The 27,437-nt window shown below is 38.4% G+C and overlaps 1 protein-coding gene across 8 annotated transcripts in view; it reads right to left on the reverse strand.

Moving 5' to 3' along the window:
- Positions 1-27,437, reverse strand: part of si:ch1073-391i24.1 (receptor-type tyrosine-protein phosphatase mu) — a 217,712-nt gene that overhangs the window by 78,297 nt on the left and 111,978 nt on the right. For all 8 annotated transcript variants that reach the window (XM_067361858.1, XM_067361856.1, XM_067361855.1 and 5 more), the window contains 5 exons: positions 22,956-23,264; positions 20,992-21,101; positions 18,818-19,019; positions 17,164-17,266; positions 638-914 (listed from right to left, as the gene is read on the reverse strand). In XM_067361858.1, the coding sequence (XP_067217959.1) occupies positions 638-914; positions 17,164-17,266; positions 18,818-19,019; positions 20,992-21,101; positions 22,956-23,264 (1,001 nt within the window). The remainder of the gene's footprint in view (positions 1-637; positions 915-17,163; positions 17,267-18,817; positions 19,020-20,991; positions 21,102-22,955; positions 23,265-27,437) is intronic.

The following is a 27,437-nucleotide window of genomic DNA, read 5'->3' on the forward strand; positions in this document are numbered from 1 at the left end:
CATGAACATCTTGGATGACATGGAGGAGAGTAAATTATCAGGAAATTTTTATTTGAAAGTGAACTAATCCTTTAATGTTTGGGGTTTATCAATGACTATAGCGCAGGTTACATGGTTAAACCAGTAGGTGGCAGCAAGGGACTCACTTTAAGAGTCAGTTAGTATACAATTCATTAAGGTTGTAAACATGGAAATTATTTATAAGGAGCAACTGAGAAGCAAAGCGGCTCGAGGTGACGCTGAATCTGACGCTGTCAGTCATGGGAAATCCCCTTAACCATACTATGATAAAGATATCGCTTTGCTTATTCAAACTATTCAAAATGTGATTAACCAGAAGAATGAAAGCTGTATCATATACTTGGAAATATATGAGCATCATAGCCATGCGAAATGGCTTTATATCTATGATGCGCTGCAGCTTTAATTTTGCGTGAAAAGATTTGTGTTTTATCGAAAAAATATACACCGATTTCATATTTATCGTCTTTCAATAATTCAAGCACTTTTCAAGGGTTTTCCAGAACTTAAATTTTAAATAGTCATATTCAAGCACCTTCTACGAACCGTGTGAAGCTGCTTTGAATCAATCTGTATTGCATAAAGCGCTGTAGAAACAGAGGACTCGTGAACGCACCCCGTTGGCCGTGCTGACGGCCTGATAGTAGATGCTGTAGCTCTTGTGCGGGAGCAGCGGAGCGTTCCAGTAGCCGCTGTACGTCCGGTTGTCTCCGATGGTGAAGGGCTGCGGCGAGGGGACGCCTGCGGATGGGAACTCAGCGCCGTAGTAGTACTGTGAGTTCAGACTGCTGGCGTTCTGGTAGTGAACCGGCACCGGATAACAGCGCAGGATTTCAGCTTCACCGCCACGAGCCCTTCGAGGCCGTTCCTCCTCAACAACCACCTGATACACACTGAGAGAGAGAGACACATGCTGTTTAAAACCCACAAGGAAATTGATACTATTAATTGTAATAAATGAGCAAAAAAGACAAGTCTTAATATCTTCAGTCATTTCTCTTCTCCAGTAAATGTATCTTGATTGGAGAATGTTTAGATATTTGTGCTGGAAAACCAGACAGAAACACTGAGGAGTTTTTTGCAGTGTGATATAACATGCTTCTGCTAAAAGTTATTGACAAATCCCTGGCATTGCTGCCAAGATCTATAACCATATTCATCAGGATCCTCCATCTCTCGCGGTGACGCTCCTTTCATCTCGGCCGTCTCTGGCTCTCAGACGTTATAAGAGGTTTCTTCTCCAGATCCAATATTCACCCACACCGGAGGAACAAGAACCCCGGCGCGGGTTCATAAATTAGCACTGCCACAACACAGAGACGCCCATGTTTGCTGTTTAATCATTTATGGACTTAAAGGGCAAACATCCTCTCACGCTCCCTTCATAAATTCTCTGTGTCAGTTTTTCGGGAAGGGCCGGCGAAGCCCCGGAGCGCCGCGAGTCTACGGTAAAGCGCTGCGCCGACGGTAAGTGACCATGACAAAAAACAGGGCTTGTGTTTCATACACTTCACATGCACTTTACTCAACGCACAACTGAACTAAACTAAACCAAACTCAAGCCGCTGGTATTTACAGAGGACAGAGAGAGCGGCTAGCTGCTCGCGCAATGAATGTTGACTGATGCTAATCTGACCTTTGGGTTTGTTAATCTGTAATAAAGTCTGGGTTTGCTAGCAAAAGGTTATCTGTGAATATAAGAAGCTGCATTTATAAATATACTGTAGTTAATGAAATTACAAACCTGAAACTGCCTGCCCTTTCCTGTGGATTCATTAAACACACGGAAAACAATCCGCTGAAATATCCATCCATCCCTAAATATCCATCCATCCATCCATCCATCCATCCATCCAGTCAATCACTAAATATACATCAATCTATCCATCCCTAAATATACATCCATCCATCCATCCATCCCTAAATATCCATCCATCCATCCCTAAATATACATCCATCCCTAAATATACATCCATCAATATCCACACATCCATCCCTAAATATACATCCATCTTTCTATCCCTAAAAATATCCATCCATCCCTAAATATACATCCATCAATCCATCACTAAATATCCATCTATGCATCCATCCATCAATATCCATTCAATATCCATCAATCCCTTAATCATCCATCTATCTATCCCTAAATATCCATCCATCCTTAAATCATCCATCCATCCCTAAATATGCATCCCTCCATACCTAAATATCCATCCATCCATCCATCCCATCCCATCCCTAAGTATCCATCCATCCATCCATCCCATCCCTAAGTATCCATCCATCCATCCATCCATCCACACCTAAATATGCGTCCATCCATCCATCAATCCCTAAATCATCCATCTATCCATCCCTAAATATCCATCCATCCTTTCATCCTTCCATCCCTAAATATCCATTCATCAATCCCTAAATCCATCCCTAAATCCATCCATTCATTTATCCTTATTTATCCATCCATCCCTAAATCCATCCATATCCATCAATCCCTAAATCATCCATCTATCCATCCCTAAATATCCATCCATCCATCCATCCACCCATCCATCAATATCAATCCATCAATCCCTAAATCATCCATCCATCCATCCATCCATCCCTAATTATCCATTCATCCATCCCTAAATCCATCTATTCATTTATCCCTAAATATCCATCCATCCCTAAATATCCATCCATCCATCCATCCCTCCCTAAATATCCATCCATCCCTAAATCCATCCATCCACACCTAAATCTTCATCCATCCCTAAATCCATCCATCCCTAAATATCCATCAATCCCTAAATCATCCATCCATCCATCCATCCACACCTAAATATCCATCCATCCATCCATCCATCCCATCCCTAAGTATCCATCCATCCATCCATCCATCCACACCTAAATATGCGTCCATCCATCCATCAATCCCTAAATCATCCATCTATCCATCCCTAAATATCCATCCATCCTTTCATCCATCCATCCCTAAATATCCATTCATCCATCCCTAAATCCATCCATTCATTTATCCTTATTTATCCATCATCCCTAAATCCATCCATCAATCCATCCATATCCATCAATCCCTAAATCATCCATCTATCCATCCCTAAATATCAATCCATCAATCCCTAAATCATCCATCCATCCATCCATCCATCCATCCCTAATTATCCATTCATCCATCCCTAAATATACATCCATCCATCCCTAAATATCCATCCATCCATCCATCCATCCATCCATCCATCCATCAATCACTAAATATACATCAATCCATCCATCCCTAAATATACATCCATCCATCCATCCCTAAATATACATCCATCTTTCTATCCCTAAAAATATCCATCCATCCCTAAATATACATCCATCAATCCATCACTAAATATCCATCTATGCATCCATCCATCAATATCCATTCAATATCCATCAATCCCTTAATCATCCATCTATCCATCCCTAAATCCATCCATCCACACCTAAATATCCATCCATCCCTAAATATCCATCCATCCATACATCCCTAAATATCCATCCATCCCTAAATATCCATCCATCCATCAATATCCGTCAATCCCTAAATATCCATCAATATCCATCAATCCCTAAATCATCCATCCATCCACACCTAAATATCCATCCATCCCTAAATCCATCTATCCATACATCCCTAAATATCCATCCATCCTTAAATCATCCATCCATCCCTAAATATGCATCCCTCCATACCTAAATATCCATCCATCCATCCCATCCTAAGTATCCATCCATCCATCCATCCATCCATCCATCCACACCTAAATATGCGTCCATCCATCCATCAATCCCTAAATCATCCATCTATCCATCCCTAAATATCCATCCATCCTTTCATCCATCCATCCCTAAATATCCATTCATCCATCCCTAAATCCATCCCTAAATCCATCCATTCATTTATCCTTATTTATCCATCCATCCCTAAATCCATCCATCAATCCATCCATATCCATCAATCCCTAAATCATCCATCTATCCATCCCTAAATATCCATCCATCCATCCATCCATCCACCCATCCATCAATATCAATCCATCAATCCCTAAATCATCCATCCATCCATCCCTAATTATCCATTCATCCATCCCTAAATCCATCTATTCATTTATCCCTAAATATCCATCCATCCCTAAATATCCATTCACCCATCTCAAAATATCCATCCATCCATCCCTCCAAAATATCCATCCATCCATCCATCCATCCACACCTAAATCTTCATCCATCCCTAAATCCATCCATCCCTAAATATCCATCAATCCCTAAATCATCCATCCATCCATCCATCCATCTATCCATCCCTAAATATCCATCCATCCTTTCATCCATCCATCCATCCCTAAATATCCATTCATCCATCCCTAAATCCATCCCTAAATCATCCCTAAATCCATCCATTCATTTATCCCTATTTATTCATCCATCCCTAAATCCATCCATCAATCCATCCATATCCATCAATCCCTAAATCATCCATCTATCCATCCCTAAATATCCATCCATCCACCCATCCATCAATATCAATCCATCAATCCCTAAATCATCCATCCATCCATCCATCCATCCCTAATTATCCATTCATCCATCCCTAAATATCCATCCATCCCTAAATATCCATTCACCCATCTCTAAATATCTATCCATCCATCCCTCCCTAAATATCCATCCATCCACACCTAAATCTTCATCCATCCCTAAATCCATCCATCCCTAAATATCCATCAATCCCTAAATCACCCATCCATCCATCCATCCATCCACACCTAAATATCCATCCATCCATCCATCCATCCATCCATGCATCCATCCACACCTAAATATCCATCCATCCATCCATCCATCCATCCATCCATCCATCCATCCACACCTAAATATCCATCCATCCATCCATCCATGCATCCATCCATCCACACCTAAATATCCATCCATCCATCCATCCATCCATCCATCCATCCACGCATCCATCCATCCATCCACACCTAAATATCCATCCATCCATCCATCCATCCATCCATCCATCCATCCATCCACCCATCCACACCTAAATATCCATCCATCCATCCATCCATCCATCCATCCTTCCTTCCATCCATCCATCCATTCATCCCACAAAAGGGAGTGGCCTGTGGCTCTTTAGCCAATCACAATCAGTCTTTGCCTGTCAGTCATTTTGCACATTGGAGGGGTTTGGAGAGAATAAAGTGTAATATACAGTCATAAAGTTATTAGACGCCTCCAACATTAACAAAACACTCTCTTTCCTTCAGTTTGAGGCGTCATATTCAGTTATGTCTGAATTACGTGTGAAATAGTTAGTGTGGAAATAAATTCTATGACATTATTGAATGAGCTGCTCGGCTGCATGATAATACATTACCATCCTGCGGCATGCTGGGTAAAGGTGATCTCTGCAAGCGCTTCAGTCTGGAGATGAAATATCATGTGATGAATTATTGAAAGCCAATGAGAGACAGCGCAGGTGAGAGGGGAAGTTAATTAGCACCTGATCTCACACTGAGGTCAAAGTTCAGAGGTCAAAGAGGAAACCTCACCGGAGGTCTATCTTGATTACAGATGAGCGAAAGAGAAAGAGAGAGACGTGTGTGTGTGTGTGTGTGTAAAATGCAATAATTCTCTGGAAATATAAAACTTGATAACGGAAATAATGAGATTTTAGGAAATGTCCCGCCCCTTACCATAACCGCCAGTTTTAACACACTACTAACTAACTCAACCAGACCCCGCCCCTTTGTTCTGCATATGAATAATTTAAATGAGGAATATTGTGAAGAAAACTCAAGATGGAGTTCAGAAACACTGACACTGATATAGAGAAGAACTTGTTGACCTTTTTCGGGCTCAAACAGCAACATTACACACTAAAGACAGGTGAAGATGGAGAAAAGCTTTAATTGTAGAGTGTTACCGACTGTTTTTAACTTCATATTCATGCTCCAAAGGGCATCTAGAAGTGCTATAATGTGATCTATATGTGTGTGTGCGGCTGAAGCAGGTGTGTAATGGGATGAGACCTGCAGACGGACAGCACAGGAACCAATTTCCACATCTGAACCCGGTAATGTCCCTCTTCCTCCTGTTACTGTGGAAACGGAGGATCCGTTTGCCCATCATCCCACTTATTATTCTGCATAAATTCAGCTTTATTTCTGAGAGAAGAAAAGAAGGTCCTTCTTGACGTGTGTGTGTGAATGTGAGTGCTGTCAGCGCGGATGTGTGCGGCACGAATACGGCCGCAGGGCGAAACGGAGACCTCCAATCGCCACCGACCCACATACTTTCTTATGACGCTTTCATCTGATCAGAGACGCTCGCTGTTGTTAATTACATCATTGTGAAACTAAATCATTGCGAAAGTAACCTTGATACGGCGAAGGCATTTCAAAGAGTGAGCAGACAATTTCAGCGAATGAAACGAAAAAATAAAGCCTGAAAGTCATCAGAAATTAAACTCATATTCACGTGATTTCTGCAGTTTGACACGTGATCCGAATCATGATTCGACACACTGATTCATAACGCTCCGAAGCTTCCTGAAGCAGTGTTTTGAAATCGGCCATCACTATATAAGTCATTATTTTGTTTTTTGGCGCACCAAAAATATTCTCATGGCTTTATAATATTAATATTGAACCACTGTACTCACATGAACTGATTTAAATATGTTTTTAGTACATTAATGGATCTTGAGAGAGGAAATGTCATTGCTGGCTATGCAGGCCTCACGCAGCCATCGGATTTCATCAAAAAAAACTTATTTGTGTTCTGAAGATGAATGAAGGTCTTACAGGTGTGGAACGGCATGAGGATGAGTAATTAATGACAGAATTTTCATTTTTGGGTGAACTAACCCTTTAAACTCTGTCACCAAAACAAACCGTGTTCAGCGGCCCGTACGACTCCAGTACATTATTTGAGGACCTAAATAGAGACTTTCGAGGAGATCTGGATGTTTAATGAGCTTGTTTACACACCATCTGTAAAAGAAATATGCAGCTAATGTGTAATTAAGTAGCTCTGATGAGTTGTCCGCATCGATCACATCAGCCCGTTTTCGCACAGGAAGTGCTGGATTTGTTCGGGTCTCCACGAAAACTGTCGCCGACTGCAGCGGCTCCGCACAATAACTCCCAGAGAGCCTTAAACTAATTAATTAAAACCTCTAACGGCAGAGTGACCTGACAGCTTTATCCCAGGCAGTGCCAGACACGAGCGCGGACGGAAAGAAAATGAGAAAACCAGGATGATGAGGGTTTCTGAGCAAAGAGAGAAGAGGAGGAGGAGGAAACATGGGAACACTTTATAATAACATTCCAGTTATTAATATTACACTGTAGAAAACAACATGTTCTCACTCACAACTCGTTACACTTTTTAACACGCGGGTTTCACTTTAGCATCATTTTTCGACATGCAGGTACTCTATTGCTTTCAGTTGTTTGTCTAATGCATCAGATCAAGACACATTTAATTCTTTGCATGCATTTGTGGAAGTGGAAATGATTTTATAAATATTTATACTTTCATAGATCTTTTGAAGCACCTAAACCCATCCCTACCCTAAACCTACACTTCAGTCACAGATATTTACTGCAGAAACTGACCAAATGCAGTTTAAAACAAAAAGGTTCTATATAGAACTCTAGGGTTCTTGACTCAATTTTGAAGAACACTTTATTCCAAAAAGGTTCTATATAGAACTCTAGGGTTCTTGACTCAATTTTAAGGAACACTTTATTCCAAAAAGGTTCTATATAGAACTCTAGGGTTCTTGACTCAATTTTAAGGAACACTTTATTCCAAAAAGGTTCTATATAGAACTCTAGGGTTCCTGACTCAATTTTGAAGAACACTTTATTCCACAAAAGGTTCTATATAGAACTCTAGGGTTCCTGACTCAATTTTGAAGAACACTTTATTCCACAAAAGGTTCTATATAGAACTCTAGGGTTCTTGACTCAATTTTGAAGAACACTTTATTCCAAAAAGGTTCTATATAGAACTCTAGGGTTCTTGACTCAATTTTAAGGAACACTTTATTCCAAAAAGGTTCTATATAGAACTCTAGGGTTCTTGACTCAATTTTAAGGAACGCTTTATTCCAAAAAGGTTCTATATAGAACTCTAGGGTTCCTGACTCAATTTTGAAGAACACTTTATTCCACAAAAGGTTCTATATAGAACTCTAGGGTTCTTGACTCAATTTTAAGGAACGCTTTATTCCAAAAAGGTTCTATATAGAACTCTAGGGTTCCTGACTCAATTTTGAAGAACACTTTATTCCACAAAAGGTTCTATATAGAACTCTAGGGTTCTCGACTCAATTTTGAAGAACACTTTATTCCAAAATGGTTCTATATAGAACTCTAGGGTTCTTGACTCAATTTTGAAGAACACTTTATTCCAAAAAAGGTTCTATATAGAACTCTAGGGTTCTTGACTCAATTTTGAAGAACGCTTTATTCCAAAAAAGGTTCTATATAGAACTCTAGGGTTCTTGACTCAATTTTAAAGAACGCTTTATTCCAAAAAGGTTCTATATAGAACTCTAGGGTTCTTGACTCAATTTTAAAGAACTCTTTATTCCAAAAAGGTTCTATATAGAACTCTAGGGTTCTTGACTCAATTTTGAAGAACACTTTATTCCAAAAAGGTTCTATATAGAACTCTAGGGTTCCTGACTCAATTTTAAAGGAACACTTTATTCCAAAAAGGTTCTATATAGAACTCTAGGGTTCTTGACTCAATTTTAAAGAACTCTTTATTCCAAAAAGGTTCTATATAGAACTCCAGGGTTCTTGACTCAATTTTGAAGAACACTTTATTCCAAAAAAGGTTCTATATAGAACTCTAGGGTTCTCGACTCAATTTTGAAGAACACTTTATTCCAAAAAGGTTCTATATAGAACTCTAGGGTTCTTGACTCAATTTTAAAGAACTCTTTATTCCAAAAAGGTTCTATATAGAACTCTAGGGTTCTTGACTCAATTTTGAAGAACACTTTATTCCAAAAAGGTTCTATATAGAACTCTAGGGTTCCTGACTCAATTTTAAGGAACACTTTATTCCAAAAAGGTTCTATATAGAACTGTAGGGTTCTCGACTCAATTTTGAAGAACACTTTATTCCAAAAAAGGTTCTATATAGAACTCTAGGGTTCTTGACTCAATTTTGAAGAACGCTTTATTCCAAAAAAGGTTCTATATAGAACTCTAGGGTTCTTGACTCAATTTTAAGGAACGCTTTATTCCAAAAAGGTTCTATATAGAACTCTAGGGTTCTTGACTCAATTTTAAAGAACTCTTTATTCCAAAAAGGTTCTATATAGAACTCTAGGGTTCTTGACTCAATTTTAAGGAACGCTATATTCCAAAAAGGTTCTATATAGAACTCTAGGGTTCTTGACTCAATTTTAAAGAACCCTTTGTGCTAAAAAGGTTCTCTATAAGGAAAAATGTCTTAAAGGATTGCTTAATACTTCAATGTTTAATGATTATTTCTGATTATTTAATTTTTTTCTGATGTATGTTTATGAGCTGTTTAATCCATAAATTAATTAAAACTGAAAATGAATTAATTAAAACTATATGCATAAATGAATGACCCCCTAAAAGGTTCTATACATGAAGCGCCTGACAGAACCCTTTAAGCTTAGTATCAAATCACGTATCATGACATTTATATCTTAGTATTTCTTGTAAAGGGTTTCAGCTGTGTTTGTCTGCACTGTGGGATCAGACGCGGCCCGCTGCCATCGCTCTGGATTCAGGCACATCTAACTGACACCAATTAGAGACCGTCAGTCCGGCTGGCCACCCATCGCCACGGATAACACTTATGGAGGATTGACTGACCATCGACTGGAGAGTGACCTCTAAGAGCGATGGTCTCTCCTCGGCCGGAGAGGAAAACAAGCGTCTGTCTCTGTGTGAGCCCGTATGATTGAGTGATGGAGGCTTTCTATCGGTCTGATTAAAGACGCATGAGCACCTGAACCGCTCGCTCCTCTCGTTTGAAATGTTTGTCTCTTTCTCTCACTGCAAGAAATATATTCTTCCTCAGTATTTTTGTCTTGCTTTCCCTTTGAATTAAGATTATTTTTCTAACCCCATTGGCAGATATTTGTTCTTGTTTTAATCATAAACTTTGATATATTTTTTTTTAGAAACAAGACTTAATATCTTCAGTAATTTTGCTTCTCCAGTAAATATATCTTGATTTAAGAATTTGTGCTGGAAAACAAGACAGAAATACTGAAGAAGAACAGAGGTTTTTTTTGCAGTGCACCTTTAAAGCAAGATAAATGTACTTGAGCAGCGGTACAGTACACAATATTGTTTTCATAGCCTGGTTCTTTAATATGTGTGTATTTTTGTCTCACTGCAGGTTTTTCACTTCTTCGTATTTGGGGGGGGGGGCGGGGATCTGCCTGTGCAGTGAGACAAAAGACACACATCAAAGACAAAATATTAGCTGAATCTTGTTTCAAGGATTCTTAGACATTCTAACTGGAAAAAAACAAGGCAAGAAAACTCATTAAAAACCTTAGATTTGTTTGCAGTGTGATATAATTGTTGTTAGATATGAAATATTCCTAATATTGTTTTGGCCACCCTTTTGCTGCCAAAACAGCCCTGACCCATCTAGACCCCTGAAGGTGTGCTGTGGTATCTGCACCAAGATGTCAGCAGCAGATCCTTCAAGTCCTGTAAGTTGTGAGGTGGATCCTCCATGGATTGGACTTGTTTGTTCAGCACATCCCACAGATGCTCGATTGGACTGAGATCTGGGGAATCTGGAGGCCGAGTCAACACCTCAAACTCGTTGTTGTGCTCCTCAAACCATTCCTGAACCATTTTTGTGCATTATCCTGCTGAAAGAGCCACAGCCACCAGGGAATACCGTTTCCATGAAAGGCTGTACATGGTCTGAACAATGCTTAGGTAGGTGGTACGTGTCACAGTAACATCCATATGGATGGCAGGACCCAAGGTTTCCCAGCAGAACATTGCCCAAAGCATCATGCCGGCTCTCCTTCTTCCCATAGTGCATCCTGGTGCCATGTGTTCCCCAGGTAAGAGACGCTATGAATGTATATATATATATATGCAGAGGTGTAAAGTATATGTAAATGTAATTTAAGTATCTTTTTTGGCTACTTTGTAGTTTTTCTGAGCATTCAAGATATTGGCAACTTTTAGTCTCTACTTGACTACATTTTTGAGCAAGTAAATGTAGTTTTTACTCCACTACATTTGTGATGAGTAATGCAATTACAAATTACATTTTTCATGACACCCAACTTATTCTGCAGCAGTTTATTTCTGATATAAAGAAGCGATATCGCCTTCTAAGGGCATTGAAGGTACTACATCTTGTGCATTTTGCCTTTACTCACCCAAAACTTGTCAACAATGATTCTTTACATGAATGTGAGTGCATTAGCAGGTAGTTTCTGATTGCAAATGTTTTATTTATTAGAAGAGCAATTGACTGCAGCTGGTGGTGAGGCTCAATCCAGCACATACATAGACTTTGACTATTTAATTAGGGGTTCAAGCACGTAGTGCTGAAACCCTATTGTAATTGTTAGGATTATTATTATTTTTCTTCCGCCATAAAACGCATCGTGCAGCCCAAACCATAAGGCCTAGAGACTTGAAACTTTGTCAAATGATAGTACAAAAATCGAGGAGAGGTTGACAAAGTATGACCCAAATCGGTCAATCAAATGCGCAAAATGGTTCATAACTCCTAAACCGTGTATCACAGACTCAAGTGTCTTATATCATTGGAAAGCTGAGACCTTAACGAACAAAACGTTTATCCGATTTCATTTCCGGTATGCAAATTTTTCGGCCATTTTGAATTTTGTCAAAAACCTACTTTTGTGAACTAGTCCTAGGATTTTCGCCCGATCGGAACCAAACCAGTGCAGAAATGTTCTCTGGAGACCGAATATCAATAATTATCAAAAAAAAGTTGAAATTTTGATTCACGGTCGCTAAGAGGCGCCAAAACGTACTTTAAGGGCGGAGCCACTTTTATTAAAATGGCTATAACTCCAGAACAAAATAACATATTTGCACCAAACTTGGTGGACATATGTATGGGCTCAACTTTTGGTCACGTCAAAAAAATTGCATCGATTGGACACTATGTGGCGCTATAACTTGACAAAAACATAAAAATGGCTGTAACTATGCAACTGTTAGTCCGATTGACTTGAAATTTGGCATGCAGTGTCTTGGTCCAAGGGGGCATCAGGGTCTATGAGGACATTGGCGTATATCAAAAAACATGGCCGCCATCGGCCAATGAAGTTTGAGCACGTATTAGACAAGGTTAACTGAGGCCGATCGGAACGAAACTCGATGGGCATGTTAGACTCATGGACCTAGAGGTCTGTAAGAATTTTGAAAGAAATTGGCCACAAGTTGCCGCTAACGAGTTTTACGCCTTGGCAATCACGTGGTGTTTCATAAAACCACACAATATGCATATCATTTGATAAATCTCCTCATGCTGAACAACTTTGCCTCAAGAATCAATGCTGTCAATCAATTCGTTCATTAATTAGTGGGCACATGCAGCATATGACTCTAAAGAAGCATGCCAAATCGGACAATAGGTGGCGTTATAATTGTGAAAAAACTTAAAAAAACATACATTTTTAAAGGTTTTAGATGGAAATATATATAACTTTGGATATATGTGACTTATTTTCATGGGAGTCACGTCTTTAGACTCCTGAATCCTTGCCAAGTCCAACGATATCAAATCGTTGATTTCACCTTATGGTTTGTGCAACGTTGTGATTTAGTGCTTAAAAAACATTTGTGAATATCTTGGAAAGCGTTACTCCGATCGAGAAGAAACCCGCATAGGAAACACGAAACCTAAGTTGGTTTACTAAACGTTAAAGCCCAAATGTCAAAATTTTGATAGGAAGTGGCAAAAAAATCCAATCAAAGTCTTTCCTGGGTCATTTTTTATGCTCTCTTATATATAAGTGTCTATAACTTCAAAACGAAATAAGATAATTTCACCAAATTTGGCACACACATGTATGGGCACACTCTGAGGACACCCCAAAAAAGTGGTGGAGATCGGGCAACAGATGGCGCTATAACTGTCAAAAAACCTTTAAAAAACATGTTTTTCCTTACTGAATTGCCTGTATTGGCCGTAAATGGTCTTTTCCGTCTATGATCTAAATGTTTACATGCTTGCTGAATAAGATATAATAACTTAAAGGCCTTAAATGCTTGAATGTGCTTAAAGGCCTTAAATGCTTGAACCCCGGTAAATGCTGCTTGCAGCTTTAATTCTACTTAACATTGTTTTATTTATCCGCTATATTGACAAGACCTTTTTGACAGATATTGGCTTACTTATTTCTGTGCACCTGAGCTCAACTGAGACTTGAGAGTTTGTAGACGTTTAAAAGGTTGTTGTGTCGACCTTGATTTATTGCAACATTGAGGTGTTCAAAAATATAAATGATTTCTCATCTTACAAATCAATTGTTTCTTATTTTCACTGGCATGTCTCTCAGGACTTAGTGCATCTCTGATCCTACATTCAGCATGAGTAAAATACTTAAGTACTGTTAAAATCAGACACTTTAAGACTTTTACTGAAGTCGTATTGGAATTGGTTACTTGTAGTGGAGTCATTTTCGATGTAAGGTATCAGTACTTTTACTCAAGTATGGTTACTCTTTACACCTCTGTATATATGTGAACATATGCACACTATATGAGTGTGTGTCACTGTGTTAATGGCTAAAGCAGCTAGAACGGTGTAACTGATAACAGTGAATGTTTCTCGCTGTTGTAAACATGCATTTTGGGTTGGAATGGTCTCGAGGCGTTTGTGCAGCCGTTTCAATCACTGCACGACTGCGAGACAGATCAGTAATCCTCTCAAAGCCAACGCCACACGCCACACGCGTCCCCTCCGGACACGAATGTTCCCATCGTGAGTGTGTGTGTCGTCACAGAGATTACATGTCACAGCCAATTTGTGTTTGAGCAAATGTGTGTGTGTGTGTGTGGGTGGATTTATGTTTCTGATTGCTAATTGCACAAAAAAATAATACATCAAATGTCTGATTTCTTTAACTCTTGGTGGCGGGACTGTTTCTTTTCTTTGTTTAGTCTCTTTTGTTGTGTTTCTTTCAAAGCTCTGGTGTCATTTGATGTGTTTCTTCATGCCGGTATCAATGGCAAACATCTGCTGTCGAGCGCTTGAGCGTCTGCCGCCGTATTCTCCTGCAGCTAATCACACGGTTTGATTACAAACAACCACAAACACTAGACTGATTCCAGGACCGTCTTCTGTCAGGAATCCTCACGGAAATGTCTTCTAGAATCCATAATTATTACACAGAGTGTTTCCACTTGAGCCAACATAAACACACTTCACACTGCAGGGGTTTGAGATTCACATCGTTAGTCAGATCAGATGCTCTTGGTTAACTGTCACATGACACTATGTTTGACCTCTGACCCTAGCAAGCTAAAAGACACATCATAACGTGATTAAAGCACTAATCAGAAGTGCATCATAATGACCAGCGGCCTCGTCTCCTGAAAACACGGAGAAACACAATCACAGCCCGGGAGATTAGACGCGGATCACAATAATCAAATCTTGCTTTTCCTATTTTCCAATCTTGTTGAAGAGGTAAAAACATGATTTGATCAGATCAGATCAGATTAAACGATGGAGCCGGCGGTGTAATCCAGCAGAGATTACTGCGGTAAACACAACTGTAATTTACTGCGGTTATTTGCGCGGCGTACAGTCGAGTGTCCATCTCTGGATATCCAATATTAAACCAGCGCTTTGTAATATAATATTCTTATGCTGAAGATGTTACAGCTTTATCCGGTTCTTACTAAACATGCAGCAGTAAATAATCATGTTTTGACTGTGACTGTGAATCAAACGGAGACACACAAACCTTCACAAGACAAACATACAAGCTTTAAATATTAGAGCGAATGAACCCTAAAACATCCAAAACATGTCCAGCTTATATTTCATCATTATATAAAGATTTAAATTCAAGGCTGTAAGCATGTTTTTGACATTGGAGGACCAAAAAAATTCATTTAAATTGTTTAAATATTTTAAATGAAAAGGATTTATAGGGATTTAAGAGAACAATGAAACAGAAAGAACTAGAATTTATTGTGAAGTGTTTGCAAATATTATTTTTCTTTTGAAATATGCACATATTCACTCTTAATCTTATGCTTAATATGCCGAAAACAGCTTACTTCATGTTTCTTGATTTGATAAATTCAGTTATGAAGTACATGGATGATGTAAATGATATTTTCAATTCAAAACAGTGAAATTTGACAAAATATGCATCACTATTTTCAAGTTAGGTCATATATGTAAATTATTGTGTTAAAATCATGTGTCTCGTAATCTTGAATCAGCATCTCTTCTCTTCTCTGATGACGAGGGCGGAGCAACCTGTCACTCACATGAGATCCACCAATAGCAAACCACAACCATCCAATCAATTCCAATCAAGTCCCACCCTACATTTGTTCTTGTTTGCGAAGCGTTTCATGCAGAAATACGGCACAATAGAGAAGAAAGTTTCTGCTTCATATTTTAAATATCATGAAAGTAATCTTCATTTACTGAACGTGAATAGTAATTTTCTTTTGATTTGAGGCTGAAGTATGAGCCGGACCCGTTCACCTGAGAAACGTGCAGCGTTTACTAATGAGAGCGGGCGATTGTGTTTGCAGTGTTGGTTGCGAGCGCGGGGACATTCAGGGGCCGCGGTGACACAGTCAGGAGAAACACATGAAAGCGGTTCAGGGATGAGCTCTGAAGCCTCACACACACTTTGTTCTCCGCTTCAAAGAATGACGCTCACTCGGAGGAATCCACAAACAATACAGGAGGAAAAATACCATGAAAACAGACTTCCTCACACTCACTCAGCTGTGCTTGATTTAGCTTCCGTTCACAAGCACTGTAAAATATGATCAGAATTTGAACTGTAAAAATGCTACCGTTTGCCAATTAACAGAGAGTGTCCAAAAGTGATGTCCGGAGGAGATATTTGTTTTTTTTTTTCCCTACAAGTTTGATTAAACCATCAAAATGTGAGGAAAATATTTTATATTTTTTTAAAATATTTTCAATATAAGAGAAGAACAAAACATTAAACTTAAAAGTGCTGCTGGATTTACTGGTTATTTATTTTTTTTGTCCTTAAATTAGTTTAATACCATAAAATTTAAAGGTGCCGTAGAACGTCTTTTCAAAAGATGTAATATAAGTCTAAGGTGTCCCCTGAATGTGTCTGTGAAGTTTCAGCTCAAAATAACCCATCAATTTTTTTTAATTCATTTTTTTAACTGCCTATTTTGGGGCATCATTAACTATGCGCCGATTCAGGCTGCAGCCCCTTTAAATCTCACACTCCCTGAATACAGTAATAAATGATGGTAACTTTAACCACATTTAACAGTAAATTAGCAACATGCTAACAAAAAATTTAAAAAGACAATTTACAAATATCACTAAAAATATCATGATATCATGTCAGTTATTATTGCTCCATCTGCCATTTTTCACTATTGTTCTTGCTTGCTTACCTAGTCTGATGATTCAGCTGTGCACAGATCCAGACGTTAATACTGGCTGCCCTTGTCTAATGCCTTGAACATGAGCTGGCATATGCAAATATTGGGGGCGTACATATTAATGATCCCGACTTTTACGTAACGTCATGTTATGTTGAGATTCGCCTGTTCTTCGGATGTCTTTTAAACAAATGAGATTTATGTAAGAAGGAAGAAACAATGGAGTTTGAGACTCACTGTATGTCATTTCCATGTACTGAACTCTTGTTATTCAACTATGCCAAGATAAATTCAATTTTTGATTCTAGGGCACCTTTAAATATATTAAATTTAAATATATATAAAAATCTGTGAATATGTTTACTGTATTTTTACAGAATTATTCTGGCTTTTTTATTTTTTTTATAGAAATGGGTATCGATGATGAAATTCCCTGCTTTTGTGACCAGATCAGTTGTGATCGTACCTGACAGGAGCTCCGCGGCTCTGAGCGGGTTTCAGCACGACCGTAACGCTGCTGTCCGTCTGGTTCAGAGGCGTCTCCTGATCGTACGCCGGCATCGACGGAGCTGCAAACACACACAGAAGCCGAACCATTCAAAAGATTTGAAACAGTAACCAGTGTTCATTTTGACAGCAAATTTTGATTTAGTTTTAGTCAGTCTTTTGACTAAAATGCCATATTTTATATTTTAGTCATTGTAAATTGTTTTAGTCTAGTTTTAGTCAACTAAATATCATAAGATTTTGATGCATTACACTTAATGCATTACAATTTAACTCAATTAGATTTTAGTCGACTAAATCTACTGTAGATTTAGTCAACTAAAATCTAATTTAGTTAAATTGTAATGCATTAAGCATTTCTCTAACAATACACAGATCCAATACACTGATACACATCTGATATTCCTCAAACTGTACTTTGCCCGCCAAAGCGGACGTTTTTTTACCGTTCAAGTGCAAAAACACGCTAAAGAGCAAAATTCAGTACTTTTCAGGGATTGACACACTTATCATTGAGGTACTACTATAGTTTTCGTTTAAAAAAAAAGTTTTATTCTTTTGTGTTTATGTCTTTTAGTATTTGCTTTTAAATGTCTAGTTTTTATTTCTGTTTATTTTAATACCTCTAGTTAGGCTAAAGCTAAGAAACTATGAAATAAAATAAGTTTACATTTTTATATAATTATTTTTTATTTCAGTTAATGTTTATTTCAAGTCATGAAGATTTCTTTGGTTTTAGGTTTAACTATAATAACCCTTATACTTGTAAAATATATTGAATAATGTGTCAAATAATGTTCTCAGATACAGTATTTTACTATGAATTAAATAGAAATTAAATTAAATACAGTTTATTGTTTAAACAAAATAACAATAATGACCAAGAAAAAAAATAATAATTATAAACCATCCCAAAATACACCGTGACTCTTATTCTGAAATGTGCAGTCTGCACTGTAGCTACTCATGAGGGAGATAAAATATGCATTCTTACAACTGTCTAAAACATACTACCATATAAACATCGTGTAGTAAACGTTGTCATAATTCATCAACATTAGCTTATAAGCAATCGCATGCAAATGTGCTCTATTCATTCATTGCGAAGAAGTCTGAAGTGCTGCTGGACGAGCCTGTAGAGGGCGCAACAGCGTTGTGTTTCCCGCGGTTAGATAAGCACGTTACACTTCAAATGTGCGCATCTTCCACACATTACAGCAGTCCTGACTGGATATCTTCCCAAATCGTCCCTCTCTATCATTTTTGTCTCATTTTTATTCGTTGATGAAAATTAGAGTAGATTTTAGTCATAGTTTTAGTCATTCAAATGCATTTTTATTTAGTCATTGTCTCATTTTCGTCCGTGAAAAAATGCCGTTGACGAAAATTATGATGAAAATTATTCGTCAATGAAATTAACACTGTGTCATAACTCTAGTGATTTGAGTTACTGTCAAACGCACCAGGCCCTGCCCCTTTATTCTGCGCATGAATTATTTAAGTGAGGAATATTGTGAAGAAAACTCAAGATGGAGTTCAGAAACACTGATATAGAGAAGAACTCCTGCTGGAAGGACTTTGAAACTTGATTGGACTGAACTGGTGATCCAGACCTGAGATCTTGGTGGTGGCCTGTGTGATGGCGGGCGGCCCGAAGCCCTTAGCGGTGCTCGCCCTGAGGGTGAAGGAGTACGTGGAGCCGGGGTAGAGACCCAGGAACACGTGGCTGGTTTCATTCCCCATTTTCACCACCTTCCCGCTCTGGTTAGACAGATCCAGCACTGGGTCGAAGGAGCTGACGGCTTTATACGAGATCTGTGAACACAAACATGCATGTTAACATCATTCAAATGAATTCCAGTGTCGACCGAACAAATGATTCCTTTGAGTTCCACCAAATTAGACTCTATTATATCTGAAATGCTTCAAGGACCTTTTCAATTATCAGCCAGCGATAAATAAATAAAGAATTCGATAACAACATCCGCGCTTCTGACGGATCAGAGCAGGAGTTCGAAAGGGAAAGTGTCTTGCTTCTCATATTTTGTAGGGGTTTGTTCATTACACTGAAGATGAGCGGCATTAATGAAGCGGCGTACTCGAAACACTTTAGGATATCGAGATTTTCTGCTGTTTTTCATGAGCTCCACACAGCTATTAGATTTAAATCATTGCACGGACTGAGAGACTGGGGATGTGCAAACATCTGACTGACGTCATCGCGTGCGGGTCTGGAGCGGAGAATCTGAGGACGCCAAATCTCACTGGAAATTTACAAGAAGAGCAGAATGTCTGGAATCTGAGAGAGAGAGAGCGAGAGAGGAAGGAAAGGAAGGATCAGGTTCCCTTGATGAGAGAAAAAAGCCCAAACTGTCCTTTTGATATCACGGCCCGTCAGAGAGTCTCAGTTTGAACTCTTTGATACTGTCAAATCAAAGGCAGGACGTCACAACGGGCTCACGGACAATTGAGTCTACGGTCAGTCCCATCTGACTATGTGATCTGTAGTACACACACACACACACACACACACACACACACACACACACACAGTTCTCGACTGATGGATCATCTTGTTTCCAGTCAGTGTCTCTAGTAACGGTTAACTAGGTAAAGCGCTCTGCCTGCTAAAACAAACATGAGATAATCTGTCAATGTCAAGATGCTTAAAATCGTGGAGAATTCCTCAAGCTGAATCTCTGAAACGATTAAAATAGATTTACTAAAAATGTATTTCTGAATGGCATGTTTGTGCAAAACTCATCACTGCCATGCTGAGGGGTTGTGGGTGGTTGCCAGGGTGTTACTAGGGCATTTTATGTGGTTACTGGGAAGGAGGTTGCTAGGTGATCATTAGGGGATTTACTTGGGTGTCTAGGAGGCTGCAAGGTGGTTCCTAGGACATTTTCTTTTCTTACTCGGAAGTTGCTAGGGTGTACTGGGTGGTTGCTAGGGCATTTTTTTGCGGTTACTAGGAGGTTGAGGGGCATTTTGTGTGGTTACTAGGAGGTTGCTGTGTGGTTGCAAAGACATTTGGAGGGTTACTAGGAGGTTGCTAGGGTGTATTGGGTGGTTACTAGGGAGTTGCTAGGTAACAAACACAACCCTAGGTACTTATTTTATACAGTGGTTAAATTAATGAGAAATAGGGCTTAAAATTCAGGCATTTTCCAACAGCACAGCTGCAATGACTTGTATGGAGTACCACAAGGCTCAGTACTGGGACCATTGCTTTTCACCCTGTACATGCATACCTTAGGAGATATCATTAGAAAACATGGGGCTAGTTTTCACTGTCATGCTGATGATACTCAGTTCTGTATTTCTTCTCAGCCTGACAAAACATACCAATTCAAAAAATGAACAGAATGCATAGTCCATATATATAAAAAAAAAAAAATAGATAACTAGTAATTTCTACTACTAAATTCAGAAAAATTCACCCTTCACAGGGCGAATAACACCAATCATAACTCTGATATTTTTTGCCCCCATTGCTATCTGTGATTTTGTCTGACAATGAAACCAGACAGTAGAGTCAGTAGATTAATGTCAGTGGACTTGAACTCGGAAAAATGGTGTATTGAAATCTTTCCGCGGTTGAAACAACATACCTTCTGATGTTCATTCATGTTTATTCGGTGCTATAACTAATAATAAAAAGGAAGAGATGATCAGTTCACGTGCCGCTTGAACTACAGTGATCCGTTCTGACACATTCTAGGCAGTTACTATGAGGTTGCTAGGTGGTTACTAGGGTGGCTGATGTCATGATATGTGTGTTTACCTCATACTGAGTGATGATGCCGAAGGTCTGAGCCGGTTCCCTCCACTTCAGCAAGATCTTCTCCTCATACACACTGGCCTGGATAGAATCCAGAGGAACTTCACCCGGCACTGGGTCAAAAATCACAAGGGATCAAAACACAGCAACAACAACAGCTCTTCATATGCATACGACATGTTCTGTAGCTGTGATATTTTGTTACATTTAAATCAATCAATGTGAAATCAATGTTTGGCAGCTAATGAGGAAAACATGTCTCAAGCTGACTATTGAGCTATTAATAAGTGACTGTGATTTAAAACAAATTATTGTTCTAAAAGCCATTGTTTTCAAGCCATGAATTCTCAGAAACACACAATCATCTTCTCCTCCTTCAAACACGTTTGTGTGCCTGTGAGAGATTATTACTCATTTGTTTATCGTTTCATCCTCTCGCAGGAACGTTACTCCAGTCTGTCTCACTTGACACCGACTCTGAACGAGAACAAAGAGCGCGTGTGTGTTTAACATCCAGTCGAGATGCGGCCCAGGTGTCTAATTATTTATAAAGGTTGCCGATCTCAGGAAACAAAAAATCATGTTTATTCCATCAGAAGAGCTCTGCTAATGGGGGACGCAATTAGACATTCAAGCTAAATGTCAGTGCTGGAAGAAAATCACCCTTAGGAACATGTGAAATAAGATGAAAATTATCCAATGGAGTATTTGAGCAGCTCATTCACTCCAGTACCTGATATAATGGGCTCTTCATCTAAATACAGAGGTGATAGTACTAAAGACACTTTACAGCCATGTGGTGGGGATGAACTTAAAGGCTCTTCAGTGTTTCCTCAGACACAGCAAAAGAAACCTCTTCTATTCAAGAACCATTTGTGCATATATATCAGGTTATTCAGTTGCTACATGTTTCTTTGTGGATTAATACAGTTCTTTATGTTTCGGATGTTTTTGGGACACAGATGCTAAAGCTCTAGATCTAGAATTCTACAAAGATCTCTGAAGATTTAGAGAATAAAAAGTGGGATTTCTAGTGGGACTTAAATGGGTGAAAAAACTGTCAAGAACATGTCTGTGTCATATTTTGATGAATTTTGTAACCAAGCTGTTTTGGTCTATAAATATATCTGAATACCAATTTAGATGCAGCTTCTGAAAAGATACACACATTATCTTTATCTGTCTGAACATGGATCTCAGGACTTTCTTTGACACCCTTTGTGTGGATACTAGGTTACTTAGGTGTTCTGTGTGGTTACTAGGAGGTCGCAAGGGAATTTTGGGTGGTTACTAGGAGGTTGCTAGGGTGTTCTGGGTGGTTACTAGGGGGTTGCTAGGTAACAAACACAACCCTAGGTACTTATTTTATACACTGGTTAAATTAATGAGAAATAGAGCTTCAACAAATTCAGACATTTCCCAACAACACAGCAATATGTATGGAGTACCACAAGGCTCAGTACTGGGACCATTGCTTTTCACCCTGTACATGCAACCCTTAGGAGAGATGATTAGAAAACATGGGGCTAGTTTTCACTGTTACGCTAATGATACTCAGCTCTATATTTCTTCACAACCTGATAAAACATTCTAATTGACAAAACGAATGGAATGCATAGTTAATATATAAAAATTGGATCACTAGTAATTTCCTACTACTAAATTCTGAAAATTCTGAAAAATTCACCCTTCGCGGGAGTTTGATTGATGCAATCTAGCCAATCATAACTCTGATATTTTGTGCCCCCGTTGCTATCCGGGAGTTAGTAGATTAACATCAGTGGACTTGAACTTAAAAAATGGTATACAGTTGAAACAACATACCTTCTGATGTTCATTCATGTATATTCGGTACTATAACTATTAGTAAAGAGGAAGAGATGTGCTACTTGAACTACAGCGATCCGTCACGGCACATTCGAGGCAGTTACTATGGGGTTGCCAGGTGGTTGAGAAACAGAACTCACCATCTTCATCCGTCTGAACGTGGATCTCAGGACTTTCTTTGACGCCCTCGCGGTTGCGCAGCACCATTCTGACGCTGAGGTTGGTGTAGGGCGTGAGGTTATGGATGGTGTGCTGAGGGGCGGAGCTCTGGCCGGTGTAAGATGCCACCTCCCTGCTCTCCTCCTTCCCGCCGCCTCGGGCGCGGTACTGCACCGTCAGACTGTAGTTGTGACAGCGCGTCACGTTGTAGCCGAAAGGCTCCCAGCGAACCGTCACCTGACGCGACTTGATGTCCACCACTTTCAGCTGTCGCGGGCCGTGCATGGGCTCTGTGAGGGAAATAAAACACTATTAATGTCTTTACTGTGCATCAGGTCAGATGGCAAAGTGCCTCTAAAGAGCCTGATGATACCTGGACACAAACACAATGAAAAAACAGACGTTTAAACAAGCAGAATGTAAAAGATTCATGATATTTTGGAAGAAATACTTTTAGGCAAATATATTCTCAATACAACAGCACACACCGGCACAAAACACAAAACCGCCCTCAACAACACGAGTGATGAACCGCAGGCCCAGAGTCAGGTTTGTTTTGATATTTTTTGAGAGGTAAAACATCTTCATGTTCAATAAAGCCAGGAGACTCTGGACACACACACACACACACACACCCATACACCCACACACACACAGCCACCCACCCTCCCACACAAACACACACACACACACCCCATTGGCAAATATTTGTTATTGTTTTAAACAAAAACTCACTTGATTTTGATCAACTTTTTTTTTTTTTCAGTAAACAAGATGTAGTATTTAGAAGCAAAATTACTTCGTATATTAAGAAAGGGAGTCATTTTTTGCCATGCACAGACACACACAAACTGGTTTGTGACTGTGGCTCTATCACCGAAACCCTGATCCCGTTTCTCCGGGTCTGGAAACACGAGAGCGGCTCATATCAGCCACTCCAGGATCAAAGCAGCAATCAGACGAGAAGAGCAGGATGAAAGAGTCTCAGACTCCATCTAATACAGCGGCTGAAAGGACAACAGATGAGCATCACATCACACCGTATGGAGTCCAGCTCCGATATACTCACGGCGAAGTTCTGCTTCATTCTTGGCTTTGGAGTAAAAAGAAGTTCGAAATACGTGAGCAGCGTTATACTTCGTGAAAATCCTATCAAAGTTACTCAGAATCTGCTCAAACATTGCGGCTGAGTTTTTGTTGTGTTTGTATTTTTTCATTATAACCAAAACACATTGTCAATGAGATCCACTGCACATCTTCATTGATTATAACAGGAGTCACGTTTAATTGACAGCTTCAGTGATTATAATGGCAGCAATCTTTGCTTGCTTTTTGTGTATATATACACTTTTCATGTTGCAAACCAAACATTGCAAAGTTTATGGATTGACAACCATACAGTATTTAAGTGAGTGATTGTATCTTACAGACCGTGATATGACTTTCTGAGTGCAGAAATCTGACCCGTTTCATTTATGTGCATCGGATTTAGTTTATTAGTTTATGTTAAAACGGTCCAAATCCAAATGGATGAAAATGATATATGCAATTCATATTATAAATCCTAAATTTAGACATAAATATTTTGAGTTTCCAGCACTAAACCAGCAAACTCAACCTGACGTGAGACGCTCTTCTGAAGAAACTGCTGTGTTGAAATCTGAAGCTTGTTTTATGTGAAATGACCCTCAAAGACTAACATTATCAGAGGATTAGAAGCAAACACAGAGTCTAGACGGGCAACAAGGACGAGACATGCCGGTACAAACACATCTGAAAAACAATACAGTCCTGAAATAACGTTCAGTGGATTCAAGGCCAGAGGTTTATATAGAGCGCAACACAAACAGTGTTATAAAACAGATTCAGACTCCAAGTTCAACAGTTCACTGCATCAGGATCTCTCTGAAAGAGTCTCTTCTGCTCACCAAACCTGCATTTATTTGATTAAAAATACAGTAAAAATTGTGAAATATTATTCTAATTTAAAATGGCTGTTTTCTATGTGAATATACAGTAAAGTGTAATTTATTCCTGTGAATTTTCAGCATCATTACTCCAGTCTTCAGTGTCACATGATCCTTCAGAAATCATTCTAATATGATGATTTGATGCTCAAGAAACATTTATGATTATTATCAATGTTGTGCTGCTTCAGATTTTACTGGAAACCAAGATACATTTTATTTTCCAGGATTTTTGATGAATAGAAACTGAAGAATACAGTAATGATGCTGAAAATTAAGCTTTAATCACATGAATAAAATGCATTTTAAAATTTATTCACAGCTGTTTGAAATTTTAATAATGTTTCACGATTTTTACAGTATCTTTGATCAAACAAACACAGCTCTGTTGAGCAGAAGAGACTTAAAAAAAGATTAAAACTCATTAAAACTTCTGTGTATTATAAGAATGAACCAGGACAAATGGATTGTTCTGATTATAATATTAATAAATGCAACAGAATCTTTAATCATTTACCTAAAAACTGTTCCATAAAACAATAAATCACACTTTCCCGCAGGTAATGCACAGCCTCAGGTGGATTACTGCTGCGTTGTTCAATGACAAGAGCTTTGAATGTTTTCAGAAGAGCGTCGCTGAATAAATGTGTTCACATGTTCCTCGTCCTTGACTGTTCAGACCTGACAGCAGAAAGCTCGCTAAATGATTAAATGCAAATGGAAGGAAGTCAGACTTCAAGATGCAGATAAAAACAAAACAAAACACACGCACACATAACAGAGGACAAACCGCAAAGACAGAGGAAACGTGACAGAAGTTGGAGATGGAAACCCTCTGAATGTTTAGCACCTCTCGCATGCGTTTCATCGTTTATTCGCAACCACAATAAACATCTGAGAAAAATGACATTTGGAAAGGTCAGATGCAGGAGAAACAGACGAGAGCACAGTTCAAGAAAAGACTTGTTTTAACAAATCACAACAATCGCCGCGGACCTGATGGAGGCTTCAGCGGGCGGGTCAACGTTACCACATTCACTACATATTCTTCATATTAAAAGCTTTTATAACAGCATTATTATTTAACTAACTCAAATATATAAGAGTTTGGGATAATTAAGATCGTCAATGTTTTTGAAAGAAGTCTCTGTGCATGTGTGTGCCAGTATTTGTTTTATTTTCCAGTCATCAGAATGTATTATAACAGGTGCATTTTTTTCTGAATCCATTGGAAAATGTATTTTTACCCTCCTAAAATTAACTGTAAAAATGAAAAAAATATCATTTTCCATTGAAACAGTAATATAACAACAATTCATTCTGGGTAATATTTGTCATTTTAAGAAAAAAAGCCTACAGGTTACTTTCTCAAAAACAACAAATAATATTACAGACAAATAAATAATTACATTATCAAAATATATAAAATAAGATTATTTGTAAAATAAAAAAATCATTTATTTCTGAACTGTATTGAATTTTTTTTCCCCTTATTTTCAGATTGAGTAAAGTTGTACGGAAGGATTAGGGCCAAGCAATAATAAAAAAATAAAACCATCTCGAGATTAAACTTGTTAAATTTTGAGAAAAAACTTGTTAAATTACAAGAAAAAAAGTCGTTAAATTACAAGAAAAAAGTCGTTAAATTACAAGAAAAAAGTCGTTAAATTACGATAACAAATTCATTAAATTACGAGAAAAAAGTCGCTAAATTACAAGAAAAAAGTCGTTAAATTACGAGAACAAATTTGTTAAATTACGAGAAAAAAGTTGTTAAATTACAAGAACAAATTCGTTAAATTACGAGAAAAAAAGTTGCTAAATTACGAGAAAAAAGTCGTTAAATTACGAGAACAAATTTGTTAAATTACGAGAAAAAAGTTGTTAAATTACGATAAAAAAGTTGTTTATTTACGATAAAAAAGTTGTTAAATTATGATTTCTCATAATTTAACGACTTTTTTCTCGTAATTTAATGACTTTAATCTTGAGATAGTTTTATTTTTTGTTTATTGCTTGGCCCTAATCCTCTTCCGTAAAGTTGAGATTTACTAATGCAATAAATAATTAAAAATAAAAATTCAGCGCTTTTGTAAATTGGTGATTTAGGAGAGGACCCTACACACAATGCAATCGGTTCTACAACTGCTTGAAATATTTTGATTCAGATTCTAATTGGTATTTCAAATTTCAAATTTAAATAAAAAAAATCTCTCCATTTTCTCTTTCAGCTCATTCACGGCCAAGTTGAGGTTTCCGTCTGCACTGAATTTCAACTCAAGCTATGTATAGTTTGTGGCATGATCTATTTTGGTCGTATCAAGGGTGAAAATGTATTTTTGAAACGTTAGAACTTTAGTTGGGTTAATAGTCAGGTCTGACAGATGTTCTGCTGTAGACAGCAGGACCAGAACATCTGAACATACAGGAGGATCTTCATAGTGGAGTCATATACTGCTGACTATTCTAGGAGTTTCAGCAATTCATTAATGCATA

This window comes from Chanodichthys erythropterus, chromosome 16 (genome assembly GCF_024489055.1).
Source record: "Chanodichthys erythropterus isolate Z2021 chromosome 16, ASM2448905v1, whole genome shotgun sequence".
NCBI classification, from domain to species: domain Eukaryota; kingdom Metazoa; phylum Chordata; class Actinopteri; order Cypriniformes; family Xenocyprididae; genus Chanodichthys; species Chanodichthys erythropterus.